This window comes from Lactuca sativa, chromosome 5 (assembly GCF_002870075.4).
Source record: "Lactuca sativa cultivar Salinas chromosome 5, Lsat_Salinas_v11, whole genome shotgun sequence".
Taxonomy (NCBI): domain Eukaryota; kingdom Viridiplantae; phylum Streptophyta; class Magnoliopsida; order Asterales; family Asteraceae; genus Lactuca; species Lactuca sativa.
This window is the reverse complement of record NC_056627.2, coordinates 266932514-266952848: the sequence shown is the minus strand read 5'-3', so window position 1 is coordinate 266952848 and position 20335 is coordinate 266932514. Positions and strand designations below refer to the sequence as shown.

Below are 20335 nucleotides of genomic sequence, written 5' to 3'. Positions count from 1 at the left end.
GCATTTGCACAAGATATAGTTTCGTTTGAAGAGGAAATTGAACAAAAAGTTCAAACAATAAATGCAACAAAATATTATTAGAAAATCCATTTATGACAGCTACAACAAGAGTCAAGAAATTATAGTTCATTTTTTGATTTCGCCAAGGCAAAATACATAAATTTCTAAATTTGTCGGGGCACATGTGCTAAAAAAATTAGTTCCAATATAATTTCTTAATTCGCTATCAAGGTTTTAGTTGTTTACTAGCTTCATTTTGTAAAGTATTAAGGGGTGTTTGGATAGGAAAAAAAAGAGATGCTTATTGCTTATTCCCACAATAAGCTAACTTTGAGTGTTTGGATAAAATCCAGCTTATTAAGCTAAATAAGCTAATTTTAATAAGCATCACTCCCCATGCTTATTGCTTATTGTTTATTCTCACCACAAATAAGCTAATAAGTAATAAGCTAATAAGCTAATCCAAACACCCCCTTAGTATAAAGTTTAATTCTATCGTCATTACAGTTGTCGGTAGATAATGTTCAAGCCCGTCATGTACTGTAATACTGTTGGAACCATATTTAGTTGAATAACAGTCGATTAATCTGATAAAATTTATAGGTAGATTTTTTTTTTTTGAAAAGCCTCTTCAACTAAACATGTATTTTAGGCTATGTTTTCAACTAAAACTACTACGCTGCTAGCATTTACACCCTGCTCCCGAGTTCAACTTAAGGAGAGAAAAGAAAGGAAATTGGTGGTAAGAGAAATTGATGCTCCCGAGTTGCATTAAAGGAATGAAGTGGAAGGAAATTGAATGATCGCTTTCCCTCTTAATTTTCCTTCCGATTTGGAAAGAAAGATAAAAATGTTTAATTTTCCTTCCATTTCTCTCCAACTCGAGAGCACAAAAGACTAATTTCTTTTTCTTTTCTTTTCTCTTCTTTTCTCTCCTTATTTTCTTTGCTACAACTCGGGAGTAGGGTTACAATTGAGTTCATAACGGGAGACAACTCAGAATGTTCTACATTTTAATTGCATTTATTTTAAGGGTAGAACGACTTATATGACAACAACACAGCTCAAGGGTTGTTTCGATTAGCTTTGTTAAACATGACTTGTCAAAGTGGTCGAATAACAAGCTTTCTTAGATCACACTTTGTCATTAATTCTCATACCAATTTGGCCCTATATGTCCAAACAACGCATTGCAGCCATTGTTGCTCGACTTGGGTCAATACCAATGCAGTATTCTTTGCTCTTTAAAGAAATTACCACATTTCTTGGTTACATTGGTTGCAGAAGAGTGTGATACATTTACAATAGATGTCATTCTTTTAAATACGAAAAAATTGAATAATCAAGGTATGGAAATATGAAATATCACAAGTATACCGGACAAATTTGAGAGTAGACTGAATGTATCCAGAGATTTGAGAAGAGAACTAAACAATACAAATTAATGGGATTGCAAAAAATAACCGATATTGCGAGATTACAAATGCGTTTTCAAGGGTGTGGTAAAACCAATACAATCAACACCTATTTATACGTAGGGGCAAAAGGATAGCGACACAATAAATCAAGAAAACCCGAGAATGGCCAGAAGAGCATCTAACTTTATCCATCACATGCTCAGAGTAACCATAATTCGAGGGAGAAAATATGACAACAGGAAACTGATTTAGCGATAGAGGCTCTCAGATCTAAGATTCTCAGCAATCTCAGTTTCCCACTTGTCCCCATTTTCAAGCAACTTCTCCTTGTCATAAAGCAGTTCCTACAAAAACAAAAACAAAAATAACTCATGAATCTCATTTTGTGAAAACAAAGATTAATATAAATAGAATAATAGTCAACTCGGTTTCCACTAACTTCATGAGTCTCAGTAGCAAACTCAAAGTTGGGCCCTTCTACAATTGCATCAACAGGGCATGCTTCTTGGCAAAATCCACAATATATGCACTTTGTCATGTCAATGTCATACCTGTCACCCCAAACCATTACATACATATATATATATATATATATATATATATATATATATATATATATATATATATATATATATATATATATATATATATATAGGGTTATGATTAAATATGAACTACAAATATAGTGTGAATGTATGACCATTTTTTGTCCATTAGATTCAACGAAATGAAGAGTTATGATCTTAGGGTACATGTTATTAACGTGAGATAGCATGTATTATATAACCACACCTAATTAATAGTAAGGGTAAATTAGTACAATGGGTTAACAATAATTTATGGAAAGTGAGGATAATATGAAATGCAATTTAAATAGGTTTCAAAAATAAAGCTATGTATTTTAGATTTTAAATTATTTATAGTATCTTTTAATATGATTGGTAAAATCGGCTGAAGTTTTTTCTAAGTTTATTATTATTTATGCATTCTTTAAGAATATGATATATTAAATTCTGCATATTTGAAATTCTTTAAGAATACATCAGTTCTTTTCGTTTGATTTTGTTATTTATTGTGCTTGTATTCTTTTGAGAAATATGATATACTACATATTATAAATTCTTTAGGTATAGCTCAATTGTTTTGGATTTAGTATGATGATTTGCATGTTTGTAACACCAAAAATTTTGTTATACAAATGTTAATTCTTAGAGAATCCAAGCATTCTTAAAGAATGCTTGAATAAGACCATGTCTAAAACTTTCTGATTGATATCAGTTACCAATGTCTTCTGAAGAATTCTTGGAGAATTGAAGAATAAGATTTGACTTATAGGTCTGTAATACAACGCATATATTATACAACCGAAGAATTTTTGAAGAATTCAAGCATTCTTCAAGAATGCTTGAAGAATAAATTGTCTAAAACTCTTTTCATTTCCACTTTCTCCAATCGATAACCAATGACAGTAAACTCTATCATTTTGACCTTGGATGTCAAAAATCACAAATAACATGTAACATAAAATTCTGAATACATAACACACACACACCCACATATTAATGCAACATATTGGCAGTAAACTCTTCCATTGTTGACCGAAATGATTCCAAGTGCCTCAACAAATCATAAAACTTCTCCATGCAACATGTGAAAAGTATGAAAATTAGAAAGGGCCATGAAAAGCAATTTGAATAAGCTAGACCTCTTGCTTCGCTGTAAAGACTTGAACGTAATTAGTATTAATAATAAGCATAACAAGAGGAAAACGTAAATTCGGTGAATTATTCAAATAAAACAACTTGGTCTTATATTATATTAAACAAATTGTTAGCCTTTAGATCATCCAACATAAAAATATTTGCCTTGACCTCTAATGTGAAACGCAAGTTAGGACTCTTACAAATTAAAATTGAATTTATGGTCATGTAGTATGATATACAAATTGAAATTTTACATAATTCATAAAATCCAATGAAAAAATAATATTAACGGTAAATGAAACATCACATAATAAACGGTAAGAAATTGTTTGATGTTGTACCCCACTCCAATTTAAAAACATAGTTGCATCAGTTGCAAGGTACAAATTGACATATAAAAAAATGAATCAAAAATATCTCAGAAAGACTAACATCAACAAGTAATAAAATAATTAAATTTATGTTCTTTTAGATTTTTTTAGATTTTTTTGTAATCTATAATATTTGATTACATTTCCATTAATCCAGTAATAGAAGTGAGTTGAGATAATGGTGCAGAGGAAATCTTTTATTACGAGCCTATGGTGGGTTTACCTTCTTTAAGGTTCTTATAACATAATTCATAGAAAATTTATTTAGAGAATTGGATTTACCTTCGTTAGATAATGAATTGGAATCAACAAACATTACCATAACAACATCGATAACTTTTGAAGAAGGGTTAGAGATCACAGAGTTGGTGATTACACCTGATTGGGCAGGTGATTAGTCGTCATTATGTCTGTGGTCTAGAATGGTGAAGATGTCGGAGTGTGTCAGTGATTGAGAATGACGGAGATGTCGATGATGGTCGACCAACGCCTGATGATGAAATCTCCGGTGATAAAGAAGTGGACCAAACACCATTTCAACTTTCCGTCTCGATGGAATGGTTTTCTGTTTCTAAAGGGAAGCTTCCGATTATGGACCTTTGCTGCTAGATATGAGCATTCGACGACTTATGTTGCCGGAGGGGAGTCTTTAGATGGAGGAGGAAATATTGTGTGAAAAAAGGGTTGGATAAATACGGGTAATACAATATATTAGGAAAATTATTCAGGAATTAATTAGTTTACCATAATTAAATATAATTGAATTACTTTTATACCCTTCTCAAATGATTGGTTGAGATTTAGCCATACATTCACACAATAGTTATGGTTTATATATGAACCTAACTCTCTCTCTCTCTCTCTCTCTCTATATATATATATATATATATATATATATATATATATATATATATATATATATATATATATATATATATATATATGCACACACACATACACATACACACCTAGTTGTTCTACGGCTGCCATCCTCTCGTTCCTCAGCTTCAATAGTGATAGCTTGAGCTGGACATATCTGATACACATTGTGCAATCATCAGATGCAGAAACAAACATATATAAATGATGATATTATATTTTTGGTCCCTAAATATAGCTGGTTTTTGCAATTTTGGTCCCAAAAAGTTCTCATGCAATATTGATCCTTATTTGAGGTTCTTGTAACGTTACAAGAACCTCAAATAAGGACCAAAATTGCAAGAGAAAACTTTTTTGGATCAAAACTGGAAAAATCAGCGATCAGAAATGTAACATACTCAATATATAAATATTATTGACTCCTATGAAAATGAAAGTGAACCTTACAGCTTCACAAAGTTTACAGGCAATACAACGTTCCTCTCTAGTTGGATAGCGTATGAGAGCATGCTCTCCTCGAAAACGAGGACTTAAAGGACCCTTTTCAAATGGATAATTGATATGTATGAAATTTGAAATCTTAATAATAAAAGAGTAGTTTTCTATTCCACGTGTCAGTCTTCTAGCCCTCTAAATGCCACGTGTCCAACTCATATTCCTCTGCATTTTGGTTTCCTGCGTAGCATGATTTTATTTTAATTCGAAAATTCAAAACTGAAATTGATTTTAACTCCATCCATGATTGTAGCACTTTCCATATACTAATCAAATACACGCAACCCTAATCCACATTCAAATTTCAAACACTCGATTAATCAGGAAGCAAATCATCTTCAGTTGTTTCGGTTTTAAATATCGCATGTCTTTATGCATCACATTAAATGCTTGATTGGGAATTCTGATGATTTTCTCACTCGCTTTCAAAACCCTAGGTATGTTGATCTTTTACAATTTTTTTTATCTAGGGTTTTTATTTATTCCGAGTTCTTTTCAGATTTCAAAGGAACTACAAATTGATAACCTTTCTCCTTCTTCTACTTTTCTTGGTAGTAAATGATGTTTCACTTATTTATAATTGACCCTCCTTCATTTTATTTACATGTACCTTTTTTAGGTTCTATGGTCTTGGGTGTAGTGAAGAGTTGCATCGGGAAGAAGTTCATGACCAAGATTGTGGATCTTATAAGCGTCATTTTTTCCTTTTTGTCCTCTTTATTGTTCTTATAAGTTTGGTTATCATAAATATTTTATCCAGTTTTACTAAAGTGCCAAAGTTGTTTCAGATTCCTTGCAAAAGTTATTAAAATGTCAAAGATCAAGTTCTCAGGTTCTATACTAAAATAGGATGCTTCATGCCGAAACCAGGTGCTGATTTAAATTGTGTTTGCCAATTTGATTTGATTAGCACACATCTATCACTTAAAGGTAAACATTCTTACACTAGCTCCTTTTTTTTTTCCAAATATCACAGTTGAGGTTTTATTTTTAATGTATATAGTATTTGTATTTAATACTTTAGAATTAATTAGCATTTTCAGGAATTATGTTTGTCAATTTGTTCCAATGTAATTAACACTAGAGGGGGTAAGTTAACTAAAGACGATATAAGACTACTATTTTTATTTATTTTTAATGTATATAGTATTTACACCTGCATTTGGAGAATTTACATGCGATTTTTACAATAAGCATTGGTGTCCCAAATTTACATATGATTCTATAATGATATATATGAATTTGGATAAAAAAAAAAAACGATAAACTAGATTGCATTGATGGCCAAAAACGATAGAGAAGTCCTTTTAGGGACAATGTTGGAAGATATTCCAATATTACCCCTGATATTCAATCTGTTCGCCATTGTTATTTTAATCAAGGACAATTCATCCATTGTAGTAATATATGGATTTTTTATTGTTATTTTAATTAGGGACAATTAATCCAATGTAGGAATATATGAATTTTTAATTTTTATGGCTATTACTTATTTAGAAATAAAAAATTGTGTAACACTCGAAGTATAATCAGGAAGGAAGTTCACCTACAATGCATGTGTTGCCTCGTCATGGTTTTCCATGCTTCAAGGTATATGGGTCTCTTGGATAACCAGATTGAAAGAAACAATAAACAGGGGAAAATTTACAAAAAACATGGGAGCTTGGAAAACATGTTTTCTCTAACTTTTTTCTTTGAGGTCATCATATTTTATGAACATACATAAAATATTATTTTATGTACTACCGTTCTTATTTGTTGTTCACTATATATACAAGAGTGTATGCTTGTGCTGATGCAAGTGTATGTGTATTTGTACGTTTATGTTTGTATGGCTGTGTTTCGAAATAGGAATGTACATTTGGTTTGTATGATGTGTTGTTGTGCGTGGAAATGCTAATGTACTTCCATTGTAACATCTAATTTAAAAACAAATGGAACTATGTTGCTATAATTGTCAAAACCAAAATAATCTTATTTTTTGAAAAACCTAATCTCTCACTACACCCTTTCCCTCTGCTGCCTTGCCACCAGAAACAAATAACTTGATAATAAACTCCTTTTTGTTAAGAACCAAAACAAAAGACTTAATAATAAACTCATTTTTATTATGAACCAAAACAGAAGACTTAATAATAAACTCATATCTGACATCTTTTAATACTAAACGCAAAAGAATTTGTATCTAATATTAAACATGCTAAAAACCTCCACCACCTTATACTAAATAAAATGACACTTTCCTAAAATTTCCTTGAGCCATTTTTTCATTATATGTTAGTGCTACATATACATGTAAGTGAGTATTTACAATGCTAATTTGAAACAATTGTCAACTACTTTGTCTAATGTTGTTTATATGCAATTTTCAATTTACAACTCCATAGAAAAAACTTTCAACTGGTTATTTTTATTGGTAAATAATACTTATTTTTTACATATGGATAATCAATAGGTCAAGAATGCAAATAGGGCTCCTATAGAGTGTGAATGGGGAAAAGGAATTTCTTAATGTTGTCCAAAACACTTTGAACTCTAATGAGTTAACTTTTATGTCTATCTCTTAATTGTCTCAATTCGAGACTACAAACCATAAGCGTCTTTACTGTCCATTTTATTAGTTTTGGGAATTGATAAGTCATATACTTGGTGGGTGCATCACGGTGAGGATGAAGTCGAAGTAGAAGATATTATACCCAATGGTTTTTCTAATGAAGAATATGTTTGTTTAGGAGCAGGATCAGATGATGCAATTGGTCATCCATTATTTGATATTGACTCATTTATAATGTTTTAAATATTTTTTTAATATATATTTATATAGTAGTTTGATTGGTACAAAAGAAACAACATTGTATGTTCATGTATGTTTTATTATGTTAGACAAAACTTTTATCTTTCTAATTTAATAAATTTTTATAAATATTTGATTTGTCATTATGAACTTAAATTATCAATATTATTTATTTTTTTAACCGTAGTTTCCACGGGTTATAACCTAGTTGTATTATATTTAAGGAATTTATATTTTTTTTTGGGGATAAATGATATGAAATACTTACAGTCACTTTTGGCTCGAAGAAGTATTTGAGTGTCAGAGACAGCCCTCGAACCAGTTCAGTTAGAAATAATGTATTAATGCTTCGCTCAAAAACTGCATGTGATAAATAAGAAGATTTGTGTGTTACTTATTTAATTGTAATATAATATTGATTAAAAGATCATAAAAATGGCAAAAGTTTCACCAGAACTCCAGTCTTTTGAGATCTCTCTTGCAAGCTTCTTCTCTCTTTCTTCATCATCTGTGATTGGGCATGAAGGAAGTCAAGTCTAATTTGGGTATGTGAAAAAAGTAGAAATATATTTAAGGGTGAAAAGGATTAGTTATTAGAAGTCAATCATATACACGAGGGATCTAAAGCTGATGCAAAATCAATGTCATGATCAGTGCATTGTAAGGAGGTCTTTTAGTTCTTTTATGACATGAGTTTTTCTTAAATCAATGGAGGCTTATAAAGATATTTAAACATGGAATGAACTATGTACATGAAAAGGATATGATCAATAAGGCCTTGTTTCTTTTTTTCCCATTGAAGGATAACCGATATTTATAAATATTTGAGGGTTGCTTTGTGCTCATGAACATGACATAATGCTTGAGCACGTGATTTAATTATACAATGTGAACATGACCATATAAGAGAGAATCTTGAAAGCTTGCCTTTATCAGTGGAAAATGAATGTTTGGTTGCAAAGGAACGTGCACCAAAAACTGTCCCATGGATGTTAGGAACCTGCAAGGCTTGTCCCACTGCAGCCTGGCATAAATGGAATCATCATGAGATTATTTAGAAAGTTATCGAATTGTTCTTGTCAGGTTTTAGAATCTATATGAATCTTAAAGTTAAAAATTTGCAGAATTGACTTCTAAAGTCAAAAATTCCTTCTTTTTTTTAACAAATACCTCAGCCATTAGCCTATACTACCAATATGCACATGTCTACAACATCCAATCAGGTTACAGAAGAAATATATGTAGCATATGGATTCGATTTATAGAAAAACTATATGCATTCCTTAATTTGGATATAAGTGTTTGACCTTATAATCAATTTCATATCACACTAAAACCTTCCATGATCCAACATATTCGGATCATTCTGAATGGCATCGATTTAATGACACATTCTCCATCATGTACAATGACCATGATTGGGGTGTTTGGCTTAGCTTTTCACACCCAAAGTCCTTTTTGGAAAAGTTACAAAAAGTAAGGATTTCCTGACTTTTCTAAAAAGTTCATTTTCCTTGTATAAAAGTCTAGCTTTTAAAACTAGTTTTGCCTAACATCTTTTGCTTTTTTTTCTTTTCCAAAAAGGACTTTTGGCTGTGAAAAGCTAAGCCAAACACCGATCTCAAGTGATGTTCTGACAGATTGCTTAATTACACTTGAGGGGAAGAGAGCAAGTGAGCTTACGAGATGGCGATAGCGAATAGCGGACATAGACTTGCGAGCTAAAATGGCTGCCATTTCTCTAAGCTTATTCAGGAAGACGAGCTTGGCGTTTCTCGCTTGCCAAAAGGCCGGTCTTTTTCTCTCCCTAATAACAACGCTAAGACCGGTTTTAATATGACTACCGGAAAAACGGTCTAAACAAAAACAGTATTATAATTCTCACAGTTTTTTGGACACATGAATGATGAATTAACTATTAATACTTTAATATTTGGTTTACGGTTAGTAGATATTTGGATGGAATTAAGAGTAATTTGAGTGTAGGTTAAACATTTCTTAAAAAAAATCTTGCTATTTTGAATGAGATGTTTAATGATTAAAAACTTGTGGATATATATCTAGTAATCTAGAAGATTGTTTGATATTGGGTTGAAATAGTTAGACATCTTGTTTTCTATCGAGTATTAATTGTTACATCCTAATATAAGCTTTTAAACAAAGGAAAATAAGTAATTTAACAATTGTTTAATGTGTTTTTGAAGAAATTAACATTTTTTTAGCAAAAATAACAATTTGGTCCAAAATAAACTTTTCAGACCAAAAAAAATACATTTTTTTATTGACTCCAAACCAGCATTCCGGATTCCGGATTCTGAACTAAAATTTCATATTTTAGAAAAAAAAAAAAAAACTCCGGAATTTTAAGAACAATTCAGGAATTTCGATGAAAAAAATCATTTTTTTACTTAAATTTAACAAAAAGGTTAAACAAACATAATAATTTAAACTATATACGATATTAGTTTATAAAAATAGACATTCTATTGAAAAATGATGACATTAAACATTTTGAAGTGTCACATTTGAAATATACAAAAACTCTTTGAATATTTAAAAAAAAAAAAAAAAAAAAAAAAGTCTACAATATGAGCATACTTCGGAATCAGAGAGAAAATAGTTATTTTTCAAAAAATGGAAAAAAAATGGTTATTGTATTTGAAAACCCCAATAACTTAACTCAAATGATTCTTAAAACTATTTTTTTTTTGGGAACGACAGATCTACTATACTCCTAAATCCATATGTCCCTAGCGGGACTTGAACCTTTGACCTCAAACAGAGAAAACAACACCTGATACCGTTGGGCTATAAGCTCCTTCTCAAAACTAATTGATAGGATGTTTTAGTGACTACTTCAAAATACACTTACAAATTGATATTTTATACTACTTTAAATTGTAATAGCAAAAAACATATGAATGTAAACGTTAGAATATGATTACATGAATAAAAGCATAAATAACTTTTATGGTTATCTTTTGCTTTTAGCAATTTCATCTCCAAAACTAAGGAACATCGCAACACTATCTTTTGTAACTTCAGCAAAACATTGATCTGTAAGGTACTTAATCCCTTCAAACACATTTGGTGTCACACTTTTCTTTATGCCGCAAGCAATAATTTCACTTGTTTCACATGATCAACAACCTCCTCAACATCATTGTCAAATCCCTTCATAGATAAATGAATCTATCAACATTCAACACAACTGTAATTCGCGTAAAATGAATCCAAGTCCCGACTTTTAGCTCTAAGACCTCCCATTATAATAACGGATTCCCAATAACTTCCTCTTTACTTCTACCTTGGGCGATGTCGACCACCTGCTGCAAGGGAGCCATCGTGCCCGTCCATGTCTACTCACTCACTGAGAAGAACGACATTGCTGAGAATAAGAGAAGAAAACCCAGAATAAGAAAGAGAAGTAAAGAAAACGATCTGAAGCTTTTCAAATCCTTGATCCTAATTAAATGGTTTAATCTTAATTTTGTATTTAAAAAGGGTATTTTAGCAACATCATTTGTAATTTTATAATTTTAGATGAAAATTTTAATATTATATTAGTTTAATTTTAGATAAAATATGAGTTTATATATATATATATATATATATATATATATATATATATATATATATATATATATATATATATATATATATATATATATATATATATATATATATATATATATATATATATATACATTACAGTTTTAAAATGACGTATACATAATTTAAAATTTTATATGGATATTAATGTAATACTACAAGTTTAGAAGAATATATATGAATTTTTCCTAAAAATAACAGGTACCTTTTAAGTATTTATTCCAAAATAGAAATAAATATTCTCTTATATTTTCATTAAATATGATACATGTCAAACATTTTATATAAGTAGAAATTTGACATAAATATAAGAATGAATAAGAAGAAAATGTAAAGGAATATTTAGAGGATGCTTGCTAAAACTTAAAAAAAGAGTTTTTAACTTATTACCAGTTCAATATTAATATAAATTAAAAACAGTACTTGGGTAAGGATTTTTTTAAAAATAACTTATAGCTTTTTGAGACATCAAATAAGTCATTTTATAAATTACTTACTTTTTACTTATCAAAAATTCCTTATTATTTCACCTTTAAAGAAATTGACCAATATACATTTAACCTAATAAACCTTATACAAGTACATAAATCATAAACGCCTTTATTTTGTATTATCATTATTATGGATTAATATAGTATTATCATTGACAAAGTTAATATTTTAAAAATGTTGTCGAAACATTATAGATTTTATAAAAAAAATATATATTAACTTAGAAACAATCTTAAATGAATTAAATTATGAAAAAAAATCTTATTTGTAAAAAAAAAAAAAAAAAACTATTAGAATTAAATTAAAAAAAACCGTTAGTTATATTAATTATAATAAGAAAAATAAGTCATAATATAAAAGGAAGCAGTTTTTGGTAACTTTAAAGTTTTTTTTTTTTTTTGCCAAACACTAAATATAACTTATTAGTTTATAGCATTTTGATATCGGATAAACTTAACCAAACATTTTTTTCTAAACTCCATTTTGACATTGCCATAATTTAATAAATTATAACTTAAAATTTTAAGGTATTTTAATAAACTTTTCCAAACACCCTCTTGATTTCTAACCTACAGGTATGTTAAAAAAAATTTTAAGAGCATTGGGTGTGGGGAACTAGATGTAACATCAATTTGATATCACCTCACATGCCACGTAAGCAATGATGTTATAACACCAACATGAAAAGAGTTTTCATGTTATAACAACAATATTTTCTAGGGGTGAGCAAACCCAAACCAAGAAACCGAGAAAACCGACTAAAACCGACGAAACCGGAACCGAAAAAACCGAAACCGAAGCAAAACCGACGGTTAGGGTTTGATATTTTTAAAAACCGAAAAATCGGGTTCGGTTTTTACCTAGAAATCAACCCACCCATACTTAAAACCGACAAACCGCCCCAAGAAACCGATCTATTCAACCCGAGAAACCACCCATACTTGATTGTGTTTTGGTTGTAATAGACTATATTGGGCTTTGGTTGTAACTTGTAATAGACTATTTGTTGTAAGACTCATGTTTTTTGAAGTATTTAACTTCAATTTGGTGTTTTTGTAAGTATTTAGCTTGTTGTTCGTTTATAGAAAATGGGTTAAAACCTAGAACCCGTGAGTATATGGGTTGAACCCAAGAAACCGGAAAACCAACCTCAGAACCCGAGAAACCGAACCGACTAGAAACTTGTAACGTCCCAAAAATACAGGCCAAAATTTTCATTTTTTTAAAATACGTCATTATAAAACCAACAATGTAATAAAACATTTGTAATATCATGTCATGTCAAAACCAAAGTAGAAATAGTCAAACATGTTATCATAAAACAATATCAGAGTCTAATCCCAAAGATCTCGTGTGCGGAAAACCATAGTGTGATGTGTTGCGATCAAGCTGGCTCCTTTCCTTTAAACACGAAGTACCTGAAACCAAAATTGAAAACCGTAAGCACGAAGCTTAGTGAGTTCCCCCATCATACCACATACCATACACTCACATAACATACATATATTGTCAGGCATATTTGGGTACCCGACCTACCCCTTCGGTCCTCTCGACCGGATACTATCTAGTATACTTGGGAGCTGGCCTCCCCTTTGGTCCTCTCAACCGGATACTGACCAGTATTTCTGGGAGCTTGCGTCCCCTTCGGTCCTCTCGACCGAATACTGACTAGCATATCTGGGTGCTGGTCTCCCCTTCGGTCCTCTCGACCGGATACTGGCTAGCATATCTGGGAGCTGGCCTCCCCTTAGGTCCTCTCGACCGGATACTGGGGACTATTTCACCCCCTACTACTACCACATAACACATATATCACATAATCTATCTAGCATGGTTGGGCACGACCGCCCCTTCGGCCCTATCAACCGGTATTCTAGGGGACTATCTCCCCCTACTGTCACTAGCACATAGCATCATATCATACTAACACAATAACATATCACAGGTAGTAGCAACCCTAGATGAATATCATAGAGACAAACATCTATCATACAATTCCTGCTGGTGGGCCGGCATTGTGGCCGTAGACCCACTGCTACTGGAAGGTAACTCACCTCACACTGCTGAAGTCCTGTAGACACAATCCCACACTGCTGAAGTCCCGCAGACTCAACCCCAGCTGCTGGATGACAGATTTTCGATCTGTCAGTATCAAAACATCACCCAATTAATAATTGGGTCCCACTACATAACCATAAACACTTACTTTGGATAATTTCATTACCCCAAGCTTGGCTTATTCAAGCCCAAGGCCCAATCCGTAGGCCCAAAGTCAACTAGGAATCAAAGCCCAACACATCCAAATTGGGCCTAGGCCTATACATGGTCTCATTCTAAGGCCCAACATCGTATACTCATTAAGGCCCAAACCTTGGCCCATCTATGGCCCAATTTTCCAAATTGGGCCCAAGCCCCTTACATGGGCCTTACCCTAGGCCCATTAAATTACTCTAGACCATTTGCTTGATCTTGGATAGTCCATTTAATAACCCAAATCATCAAGGCCCAATAGAAAGGCCCAACAATAAACCCAAGTGAAATTAGGGTTTCACATAAAATGATGATTAGGGTTAAGTTTCCTACTTAACCCATTAAGGACTTAATCCATTAAGTCCATTATCGCTTAGATTAATCTTTGCCAAAGTTTATTATTTAATATCTCAAATTATTAAATAATTCTTGTGTGTGACCCGAATAATTCTTAAAGTTAGGGTTTTATTGGCATTAGGGTTTTCCAATCCAAATATTAGTCCATTTATCAATTTGTTGGCCTTTTATGTCAATTAGGGCTTTATTGGGCCTATTAAGCCCACTAAAATATTATTAAGCCCATTAGGGTTTTATTGGGTCCATTAGAGTCCCTTAAGCTTTGTTAGGCCCAATAGGGTTTTGAGGCCCATTAGGGTTTTAGTCCCTTGTCCAATCATCCAAACGAGTCCAAACACCATCAAAGCACACCGCCACCCGACACGGCGGCCGGTGGCGGCAGGAAGTGGCAGCCACCACCTCACAGTGGTGGTTTCGAATTCCTTTCTCATTATTCCATTTTTTTGTTACAATGTACAATACGAAACCCAAAAGAACACACGCATACCCTAATCTATTTACAAAACATATACACACAAAAGTACACCCACCCACGGTGGTTCACGACGGCATGAGGCGGCAGCAAAAGCTTTGGGACGACAGCCACCACCTCACGGTGGTGGCGGTGGTTTCTCTCGGTTCCCCGTCAAGCAGCAACACCCACCACACGAATCTTGAAGCAGAAATCACACACACCTACACGAACTCACAGAAGGCACACACACACGTTTCCTTGCTTGCAAGTGGATCCAGCCGCCCACCCGGCGGCGTACGGTGGCAGTGGTGACACGAGGAAGCAGCAGCAGCGAAAAAGAAGAAGAAAAAGGAACGGTAACAATGCTGTAACAGTAGAAGAGAAGCGGCGGTACATCAGCGCTACAACGGAGTAGCGGCGTCCACCGGAAACAGCAACGGCGACACTCCCGGGCATGTTCCCTCGGACCTCAACTGCCATGTCGCTTCATGGCGGCGTTCATCTTCAACAGCGGTGGTTCACGTCTTCAGCGGAGTGAAATAACGCCGGTCATCTTGGTTCTTTGGCAGCTTGGTCGGTCGGAGAAGCAAGGGATAATGGGGTGGCGGCCGGCGGTAAGAGGCATATGGGGGGAGGGGGGATGACGGCTAGAGATTGGAGATATGGTTAGGGTTTGGTAGCGATGGCTTTAAACGGGAAGGAGGGTCACCGGGTTTAAATCCCGTGATCTTCAAACTTATTTTCGTTTTTCCAAGTTCAGCCCCTCCCCACAACATATGTTTTCAATTTAAATCCAAAAGTTACCCTTTAGCCCTCCCTTCCATAATTCCTTACAAAATAAATCCCTAATTTACCATTCATCCCCTAAGCCTCAAAATCCCTTCAAAAGAAGTCCAAGAAGTTACCATTTAGACCCTCGGTATTAAAATCCTTTACACCTTAGGTACAAAATTTACTATATAGCCCCCAATATCTTAATTATGACATAATCAGCCCTTCAACCTCTCTTCCTTTCAATTTAAATTCAAATAATTACCACGGAGCGCCTGTCTTCATAAATATTTTCAATAATATAACAAGCGGTCCCTGCCTTCTCAATTACTTACAAAATAAAGTCGAAACTTACATTTTAACCCCCCCCCCCCCCCAAATATCTAAAATTATAACGATTAGCTCCTCGAGATCAACACCTTGCTATATAATTATCGATTTTAGGGCTACTATTCGCTCATTATTTTATTTATTGATTTAATAAATAAACGGGGCTTTACAACTCTCCCCCACTTAAATTAGATTTCGTCCTCGAAATCATTCGTTACCAATCCTTACATACCAAGCCACTCTAGTAACATAGTCATCTTCCTGGGCACACCCTAGCCTTCCCAGGGTAGCTGTGACCAATCTTCGCAAAGCCCTATAATATGTAGGTGAACGAATTCCTTGCAACAAGACCACATGTAATCTATCCGAAATCTGCTATCTCGAGATGATCTGAATCCCTAACAGACCACTCATACCAAATTATTATCAATGAATCTCGTCTGTTCGTCCCTTAACTGACTACTTAACATCTGATAGCATGTGGTTCCCGCCATAAACCTAGGTGACAAATCCAATTACCTCTGCATATCACTTATTCTCGGCTAAGGCTCAACTAATCCCACTGTGGGTGACTTGTCACTCCCCAATAAGCCATCTATTACGTGCGCATATGCAACTAAAACACACATACTATCACTGCCCAAACGTTGAAACTGCTCGAACACTGAACCGCCTGAAGCAACATACGCTGCTACGTAGCTGCTTACCAAAAGCTACCAAGACCTCCTGGGTCTTAATTCGCTTGCCAAACCTCTGAAATACTGGGTTTCCACCCGGCTGTGGAGCCAAAGGACTCCCAACTTAGTCGCCTCACACGACTTCTGAACAATTCTTCTCTGGAACTAGTTGCCACTAGTTATCATGTTAGTGTGACTCTACTACTTTCTGATCTAACCGATCGGGTCCATACGTCGAATCCTTTCATCATCAAATCCAAGGCTGGAAGTGATTGCTACCTAACCAATGGTAGCCTTATCTCACACGCAATCTTGTACAGTCCATTGTTTTCCTGATCCCGTAACTGTAGTGACGCTCCTACAGTCCTATCACTGACTCAACCAGATCTAATCCATCTGGGTAATTCTGAAATCCAATCCGTCGATATCCTTATCCTCACTGCTGCACCCGAACTGGGGGGGTACTGTTGTTCCTTCCGCATTCTAACAACACGTTGATGCCATTTATCAACCTAGTGAATGCTACGGCTATACCCGCAGACTTACAACACTCTATCACTATCTAGCTGCTAGTGAATGCTACGGCTACACCCGTAGACTTACAACAATCTAACACTATCTGACTGCCTGGTGAATGCTACAGCTACACCTGCAGACTTACAACACCCCTCACACTATCTGTTGCTAGTGAATGCTACAGCTACACCCGCAGAATTACAACACTTTCCATACTACCTGATCGCTAGTGAATGCTACGGCTACCCCCGTAGTCTTACAACACTTTCCAAACCGGGTCGAACACGCACTCGACCTAACACACCACTGAACTTGAGTCCTAACCAGGACTCTAACCTGGTTCCCAAAACCTGCTATCATGTGACCCCACTCTATCAGTACCACAACCCATTCCCATGATCAAAGCGTCACAGTAACCCACGAAATCATCTACACCCTCTGGCATAGTGAGAATCAGTGCCTCGCACATCCACTGTCTGAGAGTCTCGAAGGCTGCCTGCTGCCCAGGCCCCCAACGAAAGGCCACCGACTTCTTGGTCAGTCGGTTCAAAGCAACCTCAATCTCGGAGAAGTCTCGTATAAATCTCCGGCAATAACCCGCCATACCCAGGGAATTCCGAATCTCAGATGGAGACCTCGGAATCTCCCACTACATCACGACCTCTACCTTGGCCGGATCAACTAGAATACCCTTCTGGTTGACAAGGTGGCCAAGAGATTGCACCCCGCGCAACCAGAACTCACATTTGGAGAACCTTATAAAAAGTCTCTCCCCCACTTAGATTCGACTAAGTCTTCACGGCATGCGAGAATTGAAGGATTCCCAATCCGTCTCGCTTTCTAATATCCCACTGATGACAAAATGTGCTTACCAATGCTAGCATTTAATCACCGATTAAACCTTAAGATCGTCCATCCTCTGAAATCTTGAAGAGTACTCTCGAAATCTGTTCCATTCTGACACCTCAATTCATCTCCCAGGCTGACCACTGAAGACCTTAATCTTCACTCTGGCTGATGAATCCTCATTCTCATTTCCAATCTTGCAGTACCACCGAACTCTAACCGAACACAGCCCATGCGAAAATACAATTCTCTTGAACATGCTATGACCAACCACTTTTGCATCTAACACCCACGACTGACACTACCCTCTTCCTGTCACCAGTTCTGTCCCAGCAACAGTAGTGCCTTAAAATCTAAAGTTCATCCATAAACAACTACCGACCATACCTGAACAATGATAGGATCACTAAACGCTGACTTCACTGGAAAACTATCACTCCAACCCTGATCGAGTATTCTCTAAATAATACTCCTGCATAGACCCCGACAAGGATCTGAAATGTTAACGGTACACATGGAACCCACTCCACAAGATACGTCCCTCTGTAGGTTCATGAAAGACCCTAACTTTCGTATTTATGAAAGACCCAAACTTTCATACTCGACAATATAGTTACTCCAAAACATGCTACTTGCATATTCATAAAAAAACAATATTTTACATTGATAAAGAGATTACAAATTACTGGATACAAACCGACTATTTTAAAGTGTTATATATTACATAACTTCCCAGGATTCTATAGTTTTATACATATGGGAGTGCAAAATACAATAGTTTCAAACTATTCATAAGCTTCCATCGATACAATAGTTTCAAACTATTCAAAAATCTTCTACCAGTATATAACTATACTGGATGTTTATCTCCTGCAATTTGTTGAACATCGAGAGGGTAAGCGGACACGCTTAGTGAGTTCAATAATAGATACAATATAACGTTATGCCATATATATACTTTAGTAGGGCAGAAGCAAAGAGGAACAAGGAACAACAAGGGCATATGTGAATTATGTGACAAACATTCCATATCGATCATTGATTTGATTTAAAGATATACAATCAATGAGACATAACAATTTCCGTGCTTGATATACATCAATAAAGCTTTGGCCCAAACGGCACAGAAGATATACAACTTCGGATTAACATTTCGGTAGATTTCAGGCTTATAGCCCTATCTAACCTTCTGCCACTACCATAGAATAGAATTCATTCTCTTACGGAGACATGTTCCACATGGCCATAGGCTACATACCAGTACCAACGTGAATCTAAGTCCTTTCACTGATCACATGGTCAAAGGTATTTCTTTGCTATTAAAAATAGCAATTAAAAATAACCCGGGAAAATAACCCGGAATAATAACACTGAAAAGTACGTAGCACATATAACACATAACATATAATTATTTCTATATATTAAACTCACCGTGAAATAACCGGGGGCTAAAATATTAATTTGGGCAGTACTTCGGCTCTAAATATGACTTTCGTTGTTGAAAACCGGGAGTTTTCTTGAAAACCGGGCTCTGCAAAGGTAGAGCTTTGAAACCGAAAAGATAAATTTTTCGGGATTCTCGGAAGTCTCGGGACGTTTTTCGGGCTTTAGAATCAGTACCGGGGCTTTGGGGGATGTCGGGATCGTAAAAATATTGAAAGAGGGGGTGAAAATGCCAAATTTCTTAAACTAGCCGAGAGGGCTCGCACCCCTTATATAGGGCTAAGCTTCGGATCCGAAGCGAAGGGAAGGAGACAGGCGGCTGCGAGGTTCGGACCAGATGGCAGCTTCGCAGGGCTCCAGCGAGGCTCGGATGCGAGGAGTCATCAGCTTCAGGCGCGTCATCGGCTGGGTCTTCGGCTCGGTCTTCGGCTCGGACAGCAGGTGGCTCGCACGTGGGTCTCGCATGCGAGGGTGATCAAGGGGGTGTCACATGCGAAGGTGTTCCGGGCTAAGTGGTCCTCGGCTTGGTCCAATCAGAAGGCAACACGCAAGGCTGCGGTCCAATCAGAAGCGAACATCTGTCCGACACGTGGAAGCCTCGCATACGAGGGTGACGTGGCATTTCACTATTCATACGAATTTTCTCGAAAAATGTGAAAAAACTTCTAAAATCCATAACTTTCGCATACGAGCTCCGTTTTTGACGTTCTTTATATGCACGCAAAGCTAGAATTATGCTCTACAACTTTCGCTTAGACTTCGTCGGCTAATTTTGACTTTAATTTTAATATTATTATTTTTAACAGACCGGAACAGGAAAATCCGTTAAAAATTCATAACTTCTTCATCCGACGTCCGTTTTCATCAGACTTTTTACCGTTGCACTACTAATGACGAGACCTTCAATTCTCGTTTAGGTTGTGTCGG

The 20335-nt window shown here is 35.1% G+C and overlaps 1 protein-coding gene and 1 long non-coding RNA gene across 2 annotated transcripts; one reads left to right on the top strand and one right to left on the bottom strand.

The window, feature by feature from the left end:
* Positions 1-1508: 1508 nt before the first annotated feature.
* LOC111918465 (NADH dehydrogenase [ubiquinone] iron-sulfur protein 8, mitochondrial) lies at positions 1509-9641 on the bottom strand. Its single transcript, XM_052764039.1, has 8 exons — positions 9344-9641; positions 8588-8684; positions 8112-8168; positions 7929-8020; positions 4819-4950; positions 4461-4528; positions 1858-1969; positions 1509-1762 (listed from the first exon to the last, which is right to left on the bottom strand). Exons 1-8 carry the CDS (start codon positions 9395-9397, stop codon positions 1667-1669), a joined length of 708 nt encoding a protein of 235 aa, XP_052619999.1. The 5' UTR covers positions 9398-9641; the 3' UTR covers positions 1509-1666.
* Positions 5093-6705, top strand: LOC111918464 (uncharacterized). Its single transcript, XR_002859251.2, has 3 exons — positions 5093-5303; positions 5486-5796; positions 6400-6705. It is a non-coding gene; the product is annotated as an uncharacterized LOC111918464 (long non-coding RNA).
* Positions 9642-20335: the final 10694 nt, after the last annotated feature.

Excerpts from the sequence above, each read along its gene's own strand:
- LOC111918465 (XM_052764039.1), bottom strand. The coding sequence starts at position 9,397 with ATGGCAGCCATTTTAGCTCGCAAGTCTATGTCCGCTATTCGCTATCGC. Across the intron at positions 8,021-8,111 it reads CTCAAAAGACTGGAGTTCTG|TTTTTGAGCGAAGCATTAAT; the intron begins GTGAAACTTTTG and ends TATCACATGCAG. Across the intron at positions 4,951-7,928 it reads TCTTCGAGCCAAAAGTGACT|ATTTCAAATTTCATACATAT; the intron begins GTAAGTATTTCA and ends TTTATTATTAAG.